Genomic DNA, 18,551 nt, shown 5'->3' on the forward strand with positions numbered 1-18,551 from the left:
AAAAGGCAATGGGACTTTGTTTTTCCTTGAAGACGTTTTGTTTCTCGTCCAAGAAGTTTCTTTAGTTCTGATTGAATGCTGGAGGATGGAAGGACTCTCAGAGGGACTGCAAGAAAATAAAAATTTCCATCTGTTCTCCAACCTGTTTATTAGACCCGTGCCCTTCCTGGCTGGTTTTGACCAGCAGAGAGGTGACACGAGGCTGGCTCCAGACGATTATCAACGCATCTTTGCAGGAGGGGTTTTTCCCGCAACCATTAAAGGAAGCAGTGGTGAGACCCCTCCTCAAGAAGCCTTCCCTGGACCCAGCTGTTTTGAAAAACTATCGTCCCGTCTCCAACCTTCCTTTTTTAGGGAAGGTTGTTGAGAAGGTGGTGGCGCTTCAACTCCGACGGACCTTGAAAGAAACGGAAAGAAACGGCCATACAATGTCGGCCTGCGGGCCCTCGGAGGAGAGCTTCTCAGTGGCTGCTCCGACTCTTTGGAACCAGCTCCCCCCGGAAATCTGGACCATACCCACTCTGATGGCCTTCAGGAAAGCTGTAAAAACTTGGCTGTTCCGGCAGGCCTGGGGCTGTTGACCTCACTATTGAGGTCCGGCCCTGACTAGAATGAATTTGATGGATGATTGTTGTTTTAAATTGTATTGTTTTTATGTTTTTTATATTTTGTAAGCCGCCCGGAGTCCTTTGGGATTGGGCGGCATATAAAAGTTTTAAATAAATAAATAAATAAATAAATAAATAAATAAATAAATAAATAAATAAATAAATAAATAAATAAATAAATAAATAAATAAATAAACAAACAAACAAACATTGTCAGAAGAAGCTTCTTGGATGAGAAGTGAAACATCTTCAAGGAAAAACAAAGCCCAGTGGTCTTTTGAAAAAGCACCTATGGGACATTCCTCCCACCCCCAGTAAGACCCAAAAAACTAAAAGGAAGGATTGGTGATCCAATATCCCATCGCCAATCTTGCATAAGCAATGGATACCTGGTTTCACAACTCGCTTGATGTTCTTTAAAGCAAGCAATGCTAGCAACCTTTTCATGCTCATGAACAACACAGCTTGCATCCAAGGGGCTGCTAATCTGAAATGCAGAAGTGTGTGTATATACATACACACACATACACACATATATATAATATTACTTAACCTTGTTACGTATTTGCTCGCTCAGCTTCTTGTCTCTCGCAATGACAGTTTAGGACGTCTATGGCTGGTTGTACACAGTAATATTTGAAATGGGAGCCAATCTGGGTCGGTCATCAGGACCAGAAATTTTTTGTCTTTCAAGCTATCTGACTCAGGCTGGAGCCCATCTTTCAATATTTGAAACCTTTGAATAAAACATTGTGCAATGGCGTTTATCTCTGCGGGAGGCAGATTGCTTCAATCGGAAACTTGTTCCAACAGAAATCTTGGTAGGAATTATTTTTAAAAAATCCAATTGTGTAACATAAAACACTCTTGATATCTGCAGCTATTTCTGGGGCCCTTGGATGACATTTTAGCCCTGTAGAATTTTATCCCATGTAATGTTTTCCCAGGTCACAATTTGCCGCAGAATGAAGCATGACATTAAGTTTCTGATTTCTGTTCTCCAAACAGTCAGTTTCTAAATTTTTATCTTACACAACCTATCCAAGGGGAAGTCATGTATTTGTTTTCTATGTAAGATTTCTTACTGGGGCAGGGAAATTGCTTTCTTTCCCCAAGCTTAGAATGTTTTTTTTTCACCGCAGGTCCTCTGCAGAATATCACAGTTGCCTCTTTTTCCAGAAAGTGTTTTTGTTAACGTTGAGTATATTTGGTTTTGGCCTTACCTGTGGGAATTGGTAAAGAGGTGACTACTTTAAAAACATCTAGATGTGTCATTCTAAACCAAAGGCTACAGTAAGAACATCATGCATTACAGGGAATCTTCGACTTAACGACCACAGTTGAGCCCCAAATTTCTGTTGTTAATTGAAACATTTTGTCAGGTGAGTTTTGTCTCTTTTCACGATCTTTCTTGCAACTGTTGTTCGAGTGAAATCACTGCCCTTGATAAGTTAGTCACACGGTTGGTTGCTAAGTGAATCTGGCATCACCCTTGACTTTGCTTGTGAGAAAGTCCTAAAAGATGATCAGGTGACCTTGGGACACAGCAGCAGTCATAAATATGAACCAGTTGCCAAGCATCTGAGCTTTGATCACATGATCACAGGGATGGCTGCAAAGGTCATAACTGAAAAACTCAGTCACGTTTTTCAGTGCCCTTTGATCGCGAAAGAACCATTATAAGTCAAGGACTACCTGTACTTTAACAAGTGCTGCAGTGTCTTCGGCAAAATGTTTCAACCGTACGCAGTTAAGAGTCGGGACAAACCCCCTTGTCATTGTTATCGTCCCAGTGAAGTATTGCTCGTCCTTGCCAATGTTTTACTATACTTTGTGAAGTGTAAACAATCTTATGATTTGTCCCAAAGCACAAGCTATTGTGAGCCACCTCTGCATCCATTCATTCCAGCTTCTGTATGAATCCCTGATAAGATATTCAGAACTTTCTCACAGTCCTTTATTGACTTATGTTTTTTTTTTAAAGTCAAATCACTTCGGATTTCAGTTTTGGCAATGCTTAAAATTTATTAAAATCCTCAGGGACGCGGTGGTTAAGACGCTGAGCTTGTCGATCAGAAGATTGGCAGTTCAGCGGTTCGAACCCCTAGTGCCGCGTAACGGAGTGAGCTCCTGTTGTCCCAGCTTCTGCCAACCTAGCAGTTCGAAAGTATGTAAAAAATGCAAGTAGAAAAATAGGAACCACCTTTGGTGGGATAGTAACAGCTTTCCATGCGCCTTTAGCGTTGAGTCATGCCAGCCACATGACCATGGAGACATCTTTGGACAGCGCTGGCTCTTCGGCTTTGAAACGGAGATAAGCACCGCCTCCTAGAGTCAGGAATGACTAGCACACATGTGCAGGGGAACCTTTACCTTTAAAATTATATCTGTTTCTTCCCTCTTCCCCACACTCTGAATGGGCCTGTTTTTTATTGCACTGTCCTTCAAGAAAATAAAGTCCAGTTACTTGGATTCTTAACCGCTGGGAACAAAATTGTGTCCTAACATTGCTCATACTTAACAGAAGTATTTCACTCTAGCTCTCTTGATATCTTATATAATCTGTATTCCTTGGTGATGGTGAAAACTGAAATAATTTCTCTCGTCAGTCGGGGTGTTCCAAAATTTAAGCTGGCCTGTCAGTCAGTCCTTTGGAACCAATTTGCAGTGATTAATTGCAGTATTGTATTTTGAAAATGAATGTGACCAACTCAATGTTAACCGGGTGCTGTATGAATATGTATAAATTGAGTAATAATTTACAAGTGGTCGGTTGATTCCCTTCATAAAGTCTTATTCTTTGAGCCTCTGTGTACTTTTCAGTTACTTCTGCGTTTTCCCCAAATATTAGTTTTCACCAATAAAGTTTGATATTATGTAAGATTTTTTTCATCTGCTATTGCCAATCATAATTTCTCAGGCTGTTATGTCCACCCCAGTCTTATCCCTTAGGGAAGTAAAACCCTTGACTCCCATTTCGTTGAAATGAAAGGTACTTTTACTAGTTGCACTAAAGCCAGGCAGAATCTAATTTCCCATACATCAATACCAAACTATTTTCCTTCAGTCCTATCTTCCTTCTTATGACCAGTCCAAATCCAGCCAATGAGATGCCGCCGGGATGTTTTGGGAACACTGAGGTGTTTGGGCTAGTAATTTTCCCCTGGGGGCAAAAGGCCTTGATGCATGCAGTTTTATTGCCCATTTGCCCATCTACCCATCCCCCCCTAGTCCTTTGATGGCAGGGTGCCAGCGCAGCGTCAAGCCAAAGATTGTGCCCCTGATGCTTTTTTAAAAAAAAGTTGTATGGCCAAGAGAAGCAGTTTTGAATCATGCAGCCTAATTTTCTTCTGTCTAGGAGGGTGATGTAATTGTCAGAACAAATTTCCTTCCGTCTGCGTTTCCTATGTGAGTGAAGAAATAAATGTTTAGAGGTCTTTGGGGTAGGAGGGGGCACCCTCTGAAAGCAGTGGTTCTTGTCTGCGAACACCTGAGAGATGTCAATCCCAGGGGGTCTTGCGAAGGCTTGAAAATGTTATTTACATCTTAAGTCTTGGGGGGCTGTGGTCACAAAATGTATTTAAAGGAGGTCTGAAGTGAAGGTTCAGAACCACTGCCTTAAATGTGTTTCCTAAGTATTCCGGAGGTGCTGTATTTTTGAGGTTCTTCAGCCACATTAATTAAAACTAGGGGATTCAGCATTTAACAAAGTAGAATTTAGTACAGGCAGTTGCTGACTTGTAATCAGAGGTGGGATTCAGACAGTTCTGGGAAACCTGCAGTGGCAGCTCTGCCCACCCGCCGGATGTAATGCACAACCTTTGGGCATATGCTCACATTTGCAAACTGGTAGGGAAGGTAGTGGGATGCGGCAGCTCTGGCTAAGACACTGAGCTTGTTGATCAAAAAGGTCGGCAGTTTGGCGGTTCAAATCTTTCGTGCCGCGTAACGGAGTGAGCTCCTGTTACTTGTCCCAGCTTCTGCCAACCTAGACGTTCGAAAGCACATAAAAAATGCAAGTAGGAAAATAGGAACCACCTTTGTGAGAAGGGAACAGCGTCCCGTGCACCTTCGGTGTTGAGTCATGCTAGCCACATGACCACGGAGACGTTTTTAGACAGCGCTGGATCTTCAGCTTTGAAACAGAGATGAGCACTGCCCCCTAGAGTCAGGAATGACTAGCATACATGTGAGAGGGGAACCTTTACCTTTAGGGAAGGTAAGTGAATCCCACCACTGCTTGCAATCATTTGTTGCATGGTCACTCCCTTTACAACCATGTGATGTGCATAATGGGCAGACTCCATTATGGTTGCACATCAAGGATTTACCTGGATTGTGGCAAATACAACTTTGATAGTACGTTAGGGACAAAGAAAGTTACACAACACAAAATGCACCCAGTGGCTTTAATTTGTTTGGTACACAGGACTCTCATCCTGTTTGCGCCATGATTTCAAAAACACGCCTTTACAAAAAGCAACCCTATCCAGTCTGAAATTGTATCTTTAGGCCTTTGCTTCCAGCAGTCCCCCCTTACTGTTGACATACTTCAACTTGGTACTTTTTCAAACTTTAAGCAGAAGCTTTGCTGGGTAATGAAAGGAAAGGAGGGGGGGGGGGTAGGGAAGCAGCAGACCCTTTTAAGATCAGGAGGTAAAACAGGTCCCTTCGGTACTGGATGGACAATCGCTAACTGGGACATCCCATCACTGTTTTCGGGAGGGAGTCTGTGGTGTCGGCCTCTTGGGACTTCACATCTGGAATCTCCAGCGAGTTCACACCTGGAATCTCCAGCGAGTTGACATCCAGAATGTCCTCCGATCCCACACCCGGAGTATCCACCGATTTAACATCTGGAATCTCCACAGATTTAACATCTGGAATCTCTGCTGGGCCCGCTGTTGGATACTCTATTCTTTCAAAGAAGAAAAGCATCTCGCAGTGCATGGTGTGGGGGAAAAGATCTACCGCTGTTGCTTTGATAACCCGGAAGGCGCCGCCTTTCACACGGTGAGAAGGTGCTCGACAAAGGCTACGGGAGAGAGGAAACACACTATGAATCTTCATCCTCTTATTCAATGACTTGAGGTTGCTTATATTGCAGGTTCCAACCTATACCGTCCTGAAAGCACCCTCTGCTGTAGGTAGTTGCTCTAGGGCAGGGCTGTCAAACTCAATTTGATTGAGGGCTGCATCAGGGCTGTGCTTGAACTTGGGGAGGGGCAGGAGGGCATGGCCAGGAGTGTGAGACCAGCCCTCTGCCAGCTAAAACTGAGCCCAGGGGGCCATATAGGGCTTGGCTGGGCTCCGTTTTCAGCCACGATGGCCTCCTGCAGCCCTCTGCCAGAAAAAACAGCTGGGGGAGGAGCTGCGCACGGCCCTCCTGAGCTCCGTTTTCACGGGCAAAGGGCTGCAGGAGGCCATCCTGGCCAAAAAAGCCTGGGAGGGCCACGTGCAGCCCTCCCAATCTCCATTTTCACTAGCAGAGGCACCACGGGCTGGTCCTTCATTGTTTCCAGGGCGGCATTGCAGGCCAGATATAACTTGCTTCGAGTTTGACACCCCTGTGCCCTAGGGCCTCCGGGGAACAAGACCGTTTTTGATATTGTATTAGCCTGTGGAAGGGATAGACCCGTGATGGCAAACCTATGGCACGCGGGGCCACTGGTGGCACACGGAGCTCTCTGCGGGCACACCAGCTCTCACCCCAGCCCAGCTCCAACATGCATGCGCACGGCTCCTGCCAACCAGCTGGTCTTCAAGTCCCTGCTGCACGTGCACAGGTCAGGATGCATGTAGGGGACGCACACGTGCATATACGGGGGGCAGGGCCCATGTGCAGGGGGCATTCACATTGTATTTTGGGGGCTCGTGCGCAGGCTCTCCCGCACCCCATTTTGGGCCTGGAAGGCATGCACAAACCTAGAAGCACAAAATGGGCGAGGCATATGCACAGGGGGCGCTTGCACTGCAATTTGGGGATTCACACGCAGGTCCACATTCGGCACTCAGCACCTAAAAAATTAGCCATCACTGGGATAGACCAGGGGTCGGCAAACTTAAACACTCAAAGAGCCATTTGGACCCATTTCCCACAGAAAACACCGGGAGCCCCAAAGATCCTAACCGGAAGCCTCCTGTTCAATTCTGGAGCTGGCCGGAAGTTCATTTCCCCCACCATAGAGTCTCCTCCTCGCACGGTGCACTTTTTCCTCTACCTGTCATAACCAAAAGGCCTATCAATTGTGGAGACAACTGGAAAATCCCTTGCCATAGTCTTCTCCTGGCGCACTGTGCTTCTCTCCACCCCAACTGGAAGCTCCTCTCAAAATTGTGGTGCCAATCGGTGACGGAGCCGCAGCAGAGGGAGGAAAGAGCCACATGCGGCTCCAGAGCCACAGTTTGCTGACTCCTGGGATAGACTATAATCTGCCACGCTGGTTCAATTCGGATTGGCAGATGTGATCGGTGTTACTCTGGGGTATCCATTATGGCCTGTTCACCGTGGGGGAGACCCTTCTGAACATACAGACATCCAACGACATAGCCCACAATTTCATATATCCCACACAAGCCCCTTCACCTCGTTGAGGCCCCTGATCGTAGGATGGGGAGAGGGGGGGGGGGGCTTGACGAGGTTGGTAACATGCGGAAGAGGCTTCCATCCTGCAGTGGGTAAGTCAATGGCTAAAACGATGAAAACAATGATTTGTAGACTCACTCCACAAAGTTGTTCATAGCCGCTCGAGGGTTGCAGGAGACGTAAAGGAGCTTTTTCAAGTGCTCGGCTTTTCGGATGGCGAGGATCACTTTGGAATCTAGGAAATTATACAGTTGGATGACTGTAGGCTTTTTTGGCTATCGTGACAACTCTGAAGAAAAGGCAGCTCCCTCCCCCCTCAAGAAACAACAGTTAGCTCCAAATGAGGGAATGTTAAAACTCTACCATAACAAAAGTAGGAAAGAGCAGACAGTAATTCTACAGATCCTTTTCCACTAGGAAAACGAAGTCTTCATATCGTTCAATGTTACCCTAACTCGCTTTGTAGCATCTCTCCCCAAAACTCAAAAGTGGCTTTTTTCCCCTCCCTCTCCCAAAAGTAGTAAAGGATAAATTAGAAGATTGTTTACTGATCTCAAAGGACAGGAAAGTGGCAGGGATTGAATAACCTACGAGCAAAGCAGCAGTTGCCTCTCTTCCCATGCTCAATCTGTTTTTGTCTTCCGGCACATTTCCCTGTACCACTGTGTAAATTTAAAATTCCACTTAAATACGGCCCTGAGGTTCCCCCTCCCCACTTACGTAAACCTGCTCGTGGGGGATCCACAATTGTAACTGTGTTGTGTGGCGCTAACATGTTCACCAGGCGAGGAACAAGCTCTTCAGCTTTCCCACAGTGGAATTCGACATTCATCAAGCCTGAAAAGGAAGCAAAAAAAGAATATGTTTATGTTAAAATCTTAACGTCGTCTTCCTTCTTCTATATATATAAAAATGGCTGTGTGTGTGTGTATGTTCCAGCATAACACTGGAACGCCTCGAACAATTACAACCAAACTTGGTCCACAGATGATTTTACTCTCTGGAAACAAATGCTGTGGACATAAGACACCCTGAACACCCCTTGGGGGGTGTGTTAAGATACAGCCTGTTGTGCCTTAAAATGGCTCCTACCGTACAGCGCAGTAGAGTTGCCATGGTAATGGCTTCACAGTACTCCACAAGGGGGCTCCCTCTGGTAAGGAGGAAAATCCAACATTAGAAATTATGTTTGGTCTGGAAATTTTCCCCCTATAAATAAATACCCAGAACATGCCTGATTGTTGGCTAGTAAGAAATATAGTAAAACCCACGTCAGAATTCCTCATCTGTTGTTGGATATCTACAGTTTGTGTACTGCAGTAATTCTCAACTTTTTCTTCCCAACGGACCCCTTTAAATGCCTTTTGTGGCCACGGAGCATGGCCACGGACCAGCAAGACTCAAGATTTAAATGACATTTGTTCCCAAGCCTTCGCAAAGCCCCTGTTGACAACATCATGGATCCTGGGAGGGCAGGGGTGTGTGTGTGTGTCTCCGTGGACCATAGGTTGAAAATCACTGATGCATTGTACATAAGAACTGAATGCCATCCTCGCATTTGGTTCAGCTAGAAACCTTCCGAGTTGAGCAGTGTGAGCAAGAGGTTTTGACATTTATTATATTTTACCGTTCAGTTGAGCGTTTGCTTTGGCATCTTCAACCGCTTCTTGGCAGAGTTCCACTCCGATAACTTTCTTCACTTTCTGCATGATAAAAAAAGGAATAATCAGTTAACACTTTGCTGGCTATGAGTATAACGATGGTAAAAAGAAAAAATTATTAGCAGAATCGGGTGTGGCTTAGCAGTGGATGTTCCAATCCTGATTGTGATTGTTAAGTCCTAACCAGAAGCCCCCTGTTCAATTCTGGAGCCGACTAGAAGTACGGTTCCCTCACCAGAGTCTCCTCCTAGCGTGGAGTCCTTTTTTCTCTGCAGAGCGGCAACGGGAAGCCACAGCAGAGGATGAAAGAGCCACATGCGGCTCCAGAGCTGCAAGTTGCCGACCTCTGGTCTAGGCCTACATACTATGGGGGGGAGGGGCTGTGATGTCCCTGCTCCCCCTTCCCTGTGGAAATAGGAAGCCAACCTGTCCCTCACCTGTGCAAGACATATGCCAATTGATCCAGTCCCACAGCAAACATCCAGCACCGTGGTTTCCTGATTGATGTCGGCCCAATCCTGAATGGTTGAATACAGAACCTCGGCTGCCTCCGTGTTCACCTGTGAAGTCCAACATTATTCTTGCTATTAAGTCATCTAACAAGCCGGGAAGAAACCACTGGCAAAAATCTCACTGGGTTGAAGTTAGTTTGACTTGCCGGAATACCAAATTAAAGTTATGGTGAAAAACTTAATACAGTTTTACTTTGGACGATAGGGAGGAACAAAGAAACCACGGGACTTTTTACAAAAAAGTCATAATTTCTTTTTAACTCCTCCACCCACCGACACCTAGGTATAAAAGACACTATGATTTATTTTACACTAGACGATGACCCGGCATTACCCGGGTATTCATTTATAGTGGGGAAATGTCCAGACCAAACATAATTTCTAATGTTGGATTTTCCCCCTTACCAGGAGCCCCCTTGTGGAGTACTGTGAAGCCGTTACCATGGTAACTTCACTATGCTGTACAGTAGAAGCCATTTTAAGGCACAACAGGCTGCTTAACAAAACATACACCCCGAGGAGTGTTAGAGGTGTCTTACCCCCATAGTATTTTTCTCCAGAGAGTAAGTTTGGTTGAAATTGCTCGAGGTGTTCCAGAGTTATGATGGAACATAACACCCAGAGCCACTTATACATACATACATACATACATACATACATGCATACATACATAGGCTTGTATAATTTTACCCCTCCAATTTTTAATGCACTGGGTGGTTTACAATAAACCCTGACACAAATTCTTGTCGGGTTTTTTTGGGGGGGGGAGGGGGGGACTAGGAACATGGGCAGTCCTTCCCTTTTCCTAAAAATTCACCTCAAAAGAACATCCAATTAATCCCACCGCAAAACGTGGCTGAAGTAAAAAAACATTGTGAAAAATTACCTGGAAAAAAGCCTGGGGCGAAATCCGGAATTTTAACCCCAGAAGATTTTCCTGGATGTACTTTTCACCAGCGATGTTGTTCAAAATTAAATCTTCGCGATTTGGTGATTTTCTACATAGGGAAGAAGCAGGGAAAAGGGAATTTTGTGATGGCCTTCCTCGCATCCGCTAAATCATACTCAACGATTTAAGATTAGGGATAAAACAAATCAGGGCCAGAAAACTGGGTCTGAGATGATGCTTGAACTTATGAATGCAATGATTCTTCAGCTGCAATATTATAACAGCACAATTAAGTAATCTCAAATAATGTTTATACGTTAATGAAATCAAAGGGCTTGAAATGTTCCCATCTTATTGGGCGATGGCTATTCAGCAAGGCTCCCAAAGGACTTATAGACAAACCAGGAAGAAAAAATTCCACTAGTTAACATTTCATTCTAATTATTTCCAGCCCCTCTTGGCTGTATTGCCAGTAACTGTGGCAGTAAAGTTGTTGTGGCCTGCCGAAGGCCAACGGAGCTGGCAGCAGAGTCAAACAGTGAGGAGGTTGGGGACGAACATGGGCCAGTTCTGGGGGCTGATGGCAGCTCAGACGAGGGCTCTGCGTCAGAGGCAGAGAGGGAGCTAGCAGTGAAGCAGAGGAACAGCTGGAACAGCTGGAGCCTGTTCCCAGTGTGCGCCTCTGCAGAGCTGCCAGAAGACAAGAACAACCAAGAAAGCAGGGTCGACTTGGGAGTAAAGCCACCCCTTGGAGGTGATTGGCCCCTCCCATAGGAAGCAAAAGAGGAGCAAATGGGGAGGGGGCTTTTGCAGGAAACAATTCATTCCTTTGATTGTGTCAATAGTGGAAAGTTCTGTTTGTGACTTTAAGAGACTCTGTGCCAAGTGTTGCCTTGCCCTGCGTTTGGAAACTAGTTATCTGGCAGCTCTCCAAGCGAGATAAGGTTCGTGTGGATAAATATTCCTCTGAAAGACTGTTTGCTAAGCCTTGCGAACTGTGAATGAAAGGAATTCACAGTCATGGAAATAAAAGGGGTTTTGCCAGGACCAAGACTCTGCTTCTTGCTTTTTACAAAAGTAAATAAAAATTATATTTGGATCTGGGGGGAAACAGGGTGGGATGTGCTTAAGTCTACAGTATTTCTAATGAACCTTAACATTTTTTTTACTAAACACTTAGCATTTTGAACATTCAGCTGTATTTTGTAGCAGTTTAGTTTCTCCCTTTATAGGGGAGTGATGGCATCCCATGTCCGATAACCCTGAAAAATATCTTTTGTCGTTACCTCTGACCTTCTTCTACAAAATATAAAGATGTTATTCCGCTGTCTTTTCCAGGGCCGTCTGTGAAGTAAGTAGCCATCGAAGTTTGCAGCGTAGCAAGTTCTTCTTTGCTTAATTTCTACAGATTCCAAAACAAAACAAAAATCCACCAGAAAGATGCTTAGATGTCTTACACAGCACAGCGGGCTTCAAAGAAAATTAGGAAAAATGAAGAAAACATCTTAAGCAGGACAGACATTTCTCTGTGGGAACCATGCTTTAACTCCCCAAAACAATCAGCAGTTTCCCGAGACATCGAAAAAGCTGCCAAAAGGCTCTTTTATTATTACAGAAAAGAAATTTTTATCATACCTGCGGATTAAAATAGGCAATTGCCATGACGTGGCCATTCGAGCTAGTACGAACTGTTAGCTGCTTCCAGTGTCCTTCGTAGGTTTCTGGGCTATAAACGCTGTAAGAGGTCGATCTGTAATTTACAAATCATTGATTACTAAACCAGGCAACTGTTGATAGGGAGCTTCCCAGTGTTCTGTGTAAGATACGGGGCGGCTCAGGACCCGGATTGAAATTTCTTTAGCAACTGGGCATGGCCATGAGGGTGTGGCCTAGACAGCTTCCTGCACCATAGAAGCAGGGAGGGGGCGTTTTCTCATTATTTCCAGGTTGAATCTCTCCTTGGTCAGTTTCCATCCATTATTCCTTGTCTGCCCTTCAGGTGCTTTGGAAAATAGCTTGCCCCCTTCCTCTCTGTGGCAGCCCCTCAGATATTGGAAGACTGCTTTCATATCTCCCCTGGTCCTTCTCTTCACTAGATTAGCCATGCCCAGTTCCTATAACCGTTCATTGTATGTTTTAGCCTCCAGTCCCCTAATGATCCTGGTTGCTCTTCTCTGCACTCTTTCTAGAGTCTCCACATCTTTTTCATAGTGTGGGGACCGAAACTGGATGCCGTATTCCAAGTGTGGCCTTACTAGGGCTTTATAGAGTGATATTAGAACCTCACTTGATCTTGACTGTATCCCGGTTAATGCAACTTAGGATTGTGTTGGCTTTTTTGGCTGCCTCCACACAATGTTGGTTCATATTTAATTGGTTGTCGACTAAGATTCCAAGATCCCTCCCACATTTACTGCTAGCAAGCCTGGTTTCTCCCAGACTATATGTGCACTTTTGGTTTTTCTTGCCTAAGTGCAAGACTTTACTTTTCTCTATATTGATTTCATTTTTAGACAATGTATACAAACTACATGTTCTGACCTAGGCTTCCTAAGAGCATGCAGCAAACTCCTGGTTCCGACAAAAACCCCTTTTATTAATTTGCTGTGAATTCTGCTCATTCACATCCAGCAAAGTCTTTCAAGGGAGGATTTATGGTCACAGACCTTATCTGGCTTGGGGAGCTGCCAGGCCGATATCTACAGAACTTGGAAAGGAGTCTCAGAAAGTCACGAACCACTGAAGCAAACTAACGATCTCCTGCAAACTCCACTCCCCTTTCGCTCTTTTATTTCCTCTGGGAGGGGCCATTCATCGTCCCCCTGTGGACTTACTCCCAAGTCGACCCCTGTTCTTTAGGTAATCCCTCCGTCTGGCAGCTGTGCGCATTGGGAACAGGCTCCAGCTGTTCATCTGCCTCACTGATGTCTGACTCTGAAGGCAGCTGATAACTGTCAGACGGCTCTGGCCCACTCCCTGCCTCCGATACAGAGCCCTCGTCAGAGCCTTCCCCAGACTCCAGGACTGGCCCATGTTCCTCCCTGACCTCCTCACTGTCCGAATCTGCTGCCAGCTCTGCTGGCGAGCCACAACACTACATTTGTCTAACATGCAAGGGCCAAAAATTGGAGAAACAGAAAGCAGAAACTCATTAACAGCAGGTGGCTCACCGTATGTACTCCTGGAAAGCCCTGGCCACCTTTTTGGCCTCCGTGGGAACGTGGATGGTCTCAAAAGGTTCCACCACAGCACAGGATCCCCCCTTGTATTTGCCCAGCCGGAAGCCGACCGTTTTATCGTCCTGATTTGGGCCTAAGCCAATCAAAAATTCACATTTGTTGCGGTACCCGGTCTAAATGCAAAGCAAGGCAACATTCAGAACAGAGCTGAACAGGAGAATGCACATTGGTAGGGAAGGCACAACAAAAGTGAGGAGCGACAATCCCAACCATCGTGACAATACAGCCAGTCCATGCTTCCCCGAAAATAAGACAGGGTCTTATTTTCTTTTAACCCCCAAAATAAGCACTTGGCCTTATTTTCGGGGAGGTCCTATTATTTTTGAGGTGCAGGAGGCGGCGACCATGGTCACCTCATGGCTGCTGCTGTGTTGCAATATTTTCAGGGGAGAGCTTATTTTCGGGGAGGGCTTATTTTCGGGGGAGGACTTATTTTAGCACATGCGCTCAAAAGCCCGATCGGGTATATTATCCAGGGAGGTCTTATTTTCAGGGAAACAGGGTACAATCCTTGACTCACGGCAACTGAGTCCAGAATTTATGTTGTTAAGTGAGAAATTTCTTAAGTGAAGTTTTGCTCCATTTGTTATGGGAATCGCTGCAATGATTGAATTAGTAACACGGTTGTTAGGGACGCAGTGGCTCAGTGGCTAAGACGCTGAGCTTGTCAATCAAAAAGGTCGGCAGTTCGAATCCCTAGCGCCGCGTAACGGAGTGAGCTCCCGTCACTTGTCCCAGCTTCTCCCAACCCAGCAGTTCCAAAACACGTAAAAAATGCAAGTAAAAAACAACCTTTGGTGGGAACAGCGTTACATGCACCTTCGGTGTTGAGTCATGCCGGCCACATGACCACAGAGACGTCTTCGGACAGCGCTGGCTCTTCAGCTTTGAAATGGAGATAAGCACTGCCCCCTAGAGTCGGGAACGCCTAGCACATATGTCCAAGGGGAACCTTTGTAAGTATTTTCTATTATTTCAGGAGGGAGGTTTTCAGAAATGCACACCCCGATATATATAGGTAAAGATTCCCCCGTACATATATACTAGCCGTTCCCGACTCTAAGGGGCGGTGTTCATCTCCGTTTCAAAGCCGAAGAGCCAGCGCTGTCCAAAGACGTCTCCGTGGTCATGTGGCCAGTATGACTCAATGCCGAAGGCACACGGAATGCTGTTGCCTTCCCACCAAAGGTGGTTCCTATTTTCCTACTTACATTTTTTACCTGCTTTGGAATTGCTAGGTTGGCAGAAAATGGGACAAGTAACGGGAGCTCACTCTGTTACGCAGCACTAAGGATTTGAATCGCCGAACTGCTGACCTTTCTGATCAACAAGCTCAGCTTTTTAGTCACTGAGCCACCGTGCCCCTGCACTTTACTTTACTCTCAAACTTTGATGAAACGGGTATCGTGCAAAACTCTTGGTATGCATGACCTGTAATGGGGATGGCTTCACTCCGTCCAAGGAGCAACAAAGCCCATTGTGCTTCTCCTTTTGCAGGAACAGCCACGGGAGTAGTGCTCGGTTGTTGTTTCCCATGTCCCTGAAATCAAAAGTTAAAAAAAAAAAACATTTATTGGTGATAAGAAAATGACTAAACCAAAATCAGGGCCCCATCATGTATCATCGCTAAACCACTATCATTCTTCAAAGCGGTGGAGGAGGCTGTCCCCACTTTCCAGGCATAAAATCCAAGGGAAGTGTGACAGAAAACATATACAGATAGACTTGTTAGCCTGCATTGAAAGAGACACATTTTGCCGGGGCTGCCGGCGCTCCTAATAAAAGAATCTTTTGAGTTCACTTCAGGGGGTTTGTCATATTTGGGGAGCAGGGTCAGAACCACCGTTGACTTACCTGAACAGTCCTTCAATGTGCGCTACGGGAGAATCCAAGCATGGGTTAACTTTGTCCATTAGAACATGGAGAAATTCACCAGCGTTAGGTATCTACCAGGGGAATTAAGCTTCCAGAAAAGCCAATTACCACGTTTCCCCAAAAATAATACAATAGCAGAGTTGGAAGGGACCTTGGAGGCCTTCTAGTCCAACCCCCTGCCTAGGCAGGAAACCCTATACAGTTTCAGAAAAATGGCTATCCAACATCTTCTTAAAGACCTCCAGTGTTGGAGCATCCACAACTTCTAGAGGCAAGTTGTTCCACTGATTAATTGTTCTCACTGTCAGGAATTTTCTCCCCAGTTCTAAGTTGCTTCTCTCCTTGATTAGTTTCCACCCATTGCTTCTTGTTCTACCCTCAGGTGCCTTGGAGAATAGGTTGACTCCCTTCTTTGTGGCAACCCCTGAGATATTGGAAGGCTGCTATCATGTCTCCCCTAGTCCTTCTTTTCATTAAACTAGACATTCCCAGTTCCTGCAACCGTTCTTCATATGTTTTAGCCTCCAGTCTCCTAATCATCTTTGTTGCTCTTCTCTGCACTCTTTCTAGAGTCTCCACATCTTTTTTACACCATGGCGACCAAAACTGAATGCAGTATTCCAAGTGTGGCCTCACCAAGGCCTTATAAAGTGGTATTAACACTTCACACTAAGACTGGGTCTTAGTTTTTGCGCCAAAAGACGCAATAGGGTTTATTTTCTGGTTAGGTCTTATTTTTGGTGTAATAGGGTACTTAGACGCATCCATCTGGCTGACAATCTTAACTGGGGCTTATTTTGGGGGGTAGGCCTTATATTACCAGCATCCTGAAAAATCATGCTAGGACAGTGATGGCTAACCTTTTTATTGTTAATAACATTATTATTATTGTTTTATTGTTGGGTGCCAAAAATGTGTCATATATGGCACTCATAATGCAAAGCGTGTCCCCTCATGCACATGCACGCACAACCCCGCCACGCACGCCGCATAACTTGCCACCAAGCTGAGCTTGATATTTCCTCTAGGGCAGGGGTCGGCAAACTTAAACGCTCAAAGAGCCATTTGGACCCGTTTCCCACAGAAAAGAAAACACCGGGAGCCATAAAACCCTTCCCGTGCCTGACTATTTCCTGAGCGGCCACGAAATCATCACACATAGTTGAATTAAACATTAAATCACGTTCCAGCGGGGGTCGCGCATTGGCGGTTGTGACGCATATTTTGAGCAACAGGGAGCCTCAGCAAAGGGATGAAAGAGCCACATGCGGCTCCAGAGCCGTGGATTGCTGACCCCTGCTCTAGGGGGCCGGGGGAGGTTGGCCCGTTGGGCCAGTTTTTCGCCCTCCCCAGGCTCCGGAAGCATTCCTGAAGCCTGGGGAGGGCGAAAAGGGCCTCCCCCAGACCCCCCAGAAGGCCAAAAATCAGCTGACTGACACGCGTGTTGGAGCTGACGCTCACGTGCCCATAGATTCCCCATCATGGTGCTAGGACTTATTTTTCCAGATGGGTTTTATTTTCAGGGATACAGGGTACCTGGTCAGTTTCCCCAACACTTCTTCACACTGCTTCTTCTTCGTCACCAGCTGGTCTTCGTAGGGCATCGCCCACAAAGGAGTCACCACATCCGCTATCTGCTTGCTCAGAGGCTCCTCCTCGCCATCATTGGACGAAGCCGGGCGCTTGGCTGACGCTTCTTCGGCCCCTTCCTCTCTCTTCCTCTTCTTCAAAATGGGATCCGCTTTGGGCTTGGCCAAGCGGACGCTCAGGTTCCGGTTCTTCCACCGGACCCCGTGGAGGACTTTCATGGCTTTGTCCCGTTCTTCCTCGCTCTTGAAGGTGACGAAGGCGAAGGTCTGTTTCCCCATCAGTTTGATCTTATGCGGGTGAAGTCCGTATTTGGCGAGGAATTTCTTGACTTCGTTAAAGCCGATGTACCTGGGCAGGTTCTGAAGTTCCACCTTGTAGATTTCCGAAGTGAACAAGTCCTCTTTAATGTACCTGTACATGTTGGAAGCTTCTGAAGGGTTTTCCGTATTTGTTTCTACGCTCTGGACCGCCGATTCCGGAGTGGCGCATTTTGGATCCGCCGAGCACACGGAGTCCTCGTCTTCTTCCATTATTTCAGCCACTCTAGAAAAAAGAAATAACAGATTTGACTTTCTCGCAGCGTCTAAGCCTTGAATCAAATCACAGGGGAGATCATTTTGAGGGTAAAACTAACTGAATGAATGAAAAGTCAGAAAACGTAATAATTCACAATTAAACTGTGTGGTTTAATCAAGGAGAGAAGCCACGTTTTATTAGTTTTTTGCTATTTCTGGTGCAATTTTGAAAGCTTTTGATTTCTATTGAAATACAAATGGCTGAAGAATTCTGGGAGTTGAAGTCCATCTTAAAGTTCCCAAGGTTGAAAAAGCAATAGGGTTCTTGAGCAGGAAAGCGGGGGGGGGGGAGCGGGGGGGAGCGGGGGGGGCACTCAAGGCATCCAATTGAACAAGGTGCTTTTCCATGGGAAGGGAGTGTTAAGACTACATCCCCCAGAACCCCTTGCGCAGGAGTCTTCCAACCTAGCGCCCTTTAACCGAGCCTCCTAACAAGCGGGGCCTTCCTAGATTCGCAATCCATGCGCATCCGGAGGGCGCCAGGCTGGGGAAGGTTGCAGGGGCGGCCCTATGCTCGGCCAGAAGCCCAAGGAACCCACCGCGCGAAACTTTCCACTCACCTCGCCACCGGGCCCACTAGGCGAGCGGCCCCAAAGACCCACTTCGAATGGCGCAGGCGCGGGAAACAGGGCGGGGCTTCTAAGAGGACTAGGCCGGCATGACGCCGCTTGCACCGCTTCTGCCTCGCTTCGGCTTTTTTTTTTTTCCCCCCTCTAAACTAAAGCAAGGCTGGAGGGGGGGTGAAATCCCCGTATGTGCATTCGTGTGCGCACGCGCGTGCGTAAGGGTGAGCGTGCCCCTCCACGCAGCGTTGCGCCTAGAGTTGAGGGGGAGAAGTCGCGCACAGGCCGACGGGAAGGAGGCCGGAAAACGCGCGCGCGAGGCCTCTCCTCGATACTTAAAACCGTTTTTCTCCCCTCTCTCTCCGACACGCGAGGAAGTTCGTCTCCCACCCGCGGAGAACGTCGTTAAGAAACCCCGCTGGCCTTATAAAAAACAAGCCGTCGAGGTTAGGC

At 46.3% G+C, this 18,551-nt stretch overlaps 1 protein-coding gene across 1 annotated transcript; it reads right to left on the minus strand.

Annotated features, from left to right (window-relative positions):
- Nucleotides 1-5,009: 5,009 nt before the first annotated feature.
- Nucleotides 5,010-18,309, minus strand: TRMT2A (tRNA methyltransferase 2 homolog A). Its single transcript, XM_032229114.1, has 12 exons — nucleotides 18,096-18,309; nucleotides 16,907-17,503; nucleotides 14,927-15,035; nucleotides 13,427-13,608; nucleotides 11,892-12,006; nucleotides 11,543-11,658; nucleotides 10,254-10,365; nucleotides 9,293-9,415; nucleotides 8,822-8,897; nucleotides 7,915-8,031; nucleotides 7,333-7,429; nucleotides 5,010-5,643 (listed from the first exon to the last, which is right to left on the minus strand). The coding sequence occupies exons 2-12, from the start codon at nucleotides 17,488-17,490 to the stop codon at nucleotides 5,301-5,303; spliced, it is 1,974 nt and encodes a 657-aa protein (XP_032085005.1). The 5' UTR covers nucleotides 17,491-17,503; nucleotides 18,096-18,309; the 3' UTR covers nucleotides 5,010-5,300.
- Nucleotides 18,310-18,551: the final 242 nt, after the last annotated feature.

The sequence above is a fragment of the Thamnophis elegans genome, chromosome 13, assembly GCF_009769535.1.
Source record: "Thamnophis elegans isolate rThaEle1 chromosome 13, rThaEle1.pri, whole genome shotgun sequence".
NCBI lineage: Eukaryota > Metazoa > Chordata > Lepidosauria > Squamata > Colubridae > Thamnophis > Thamnophis elegans.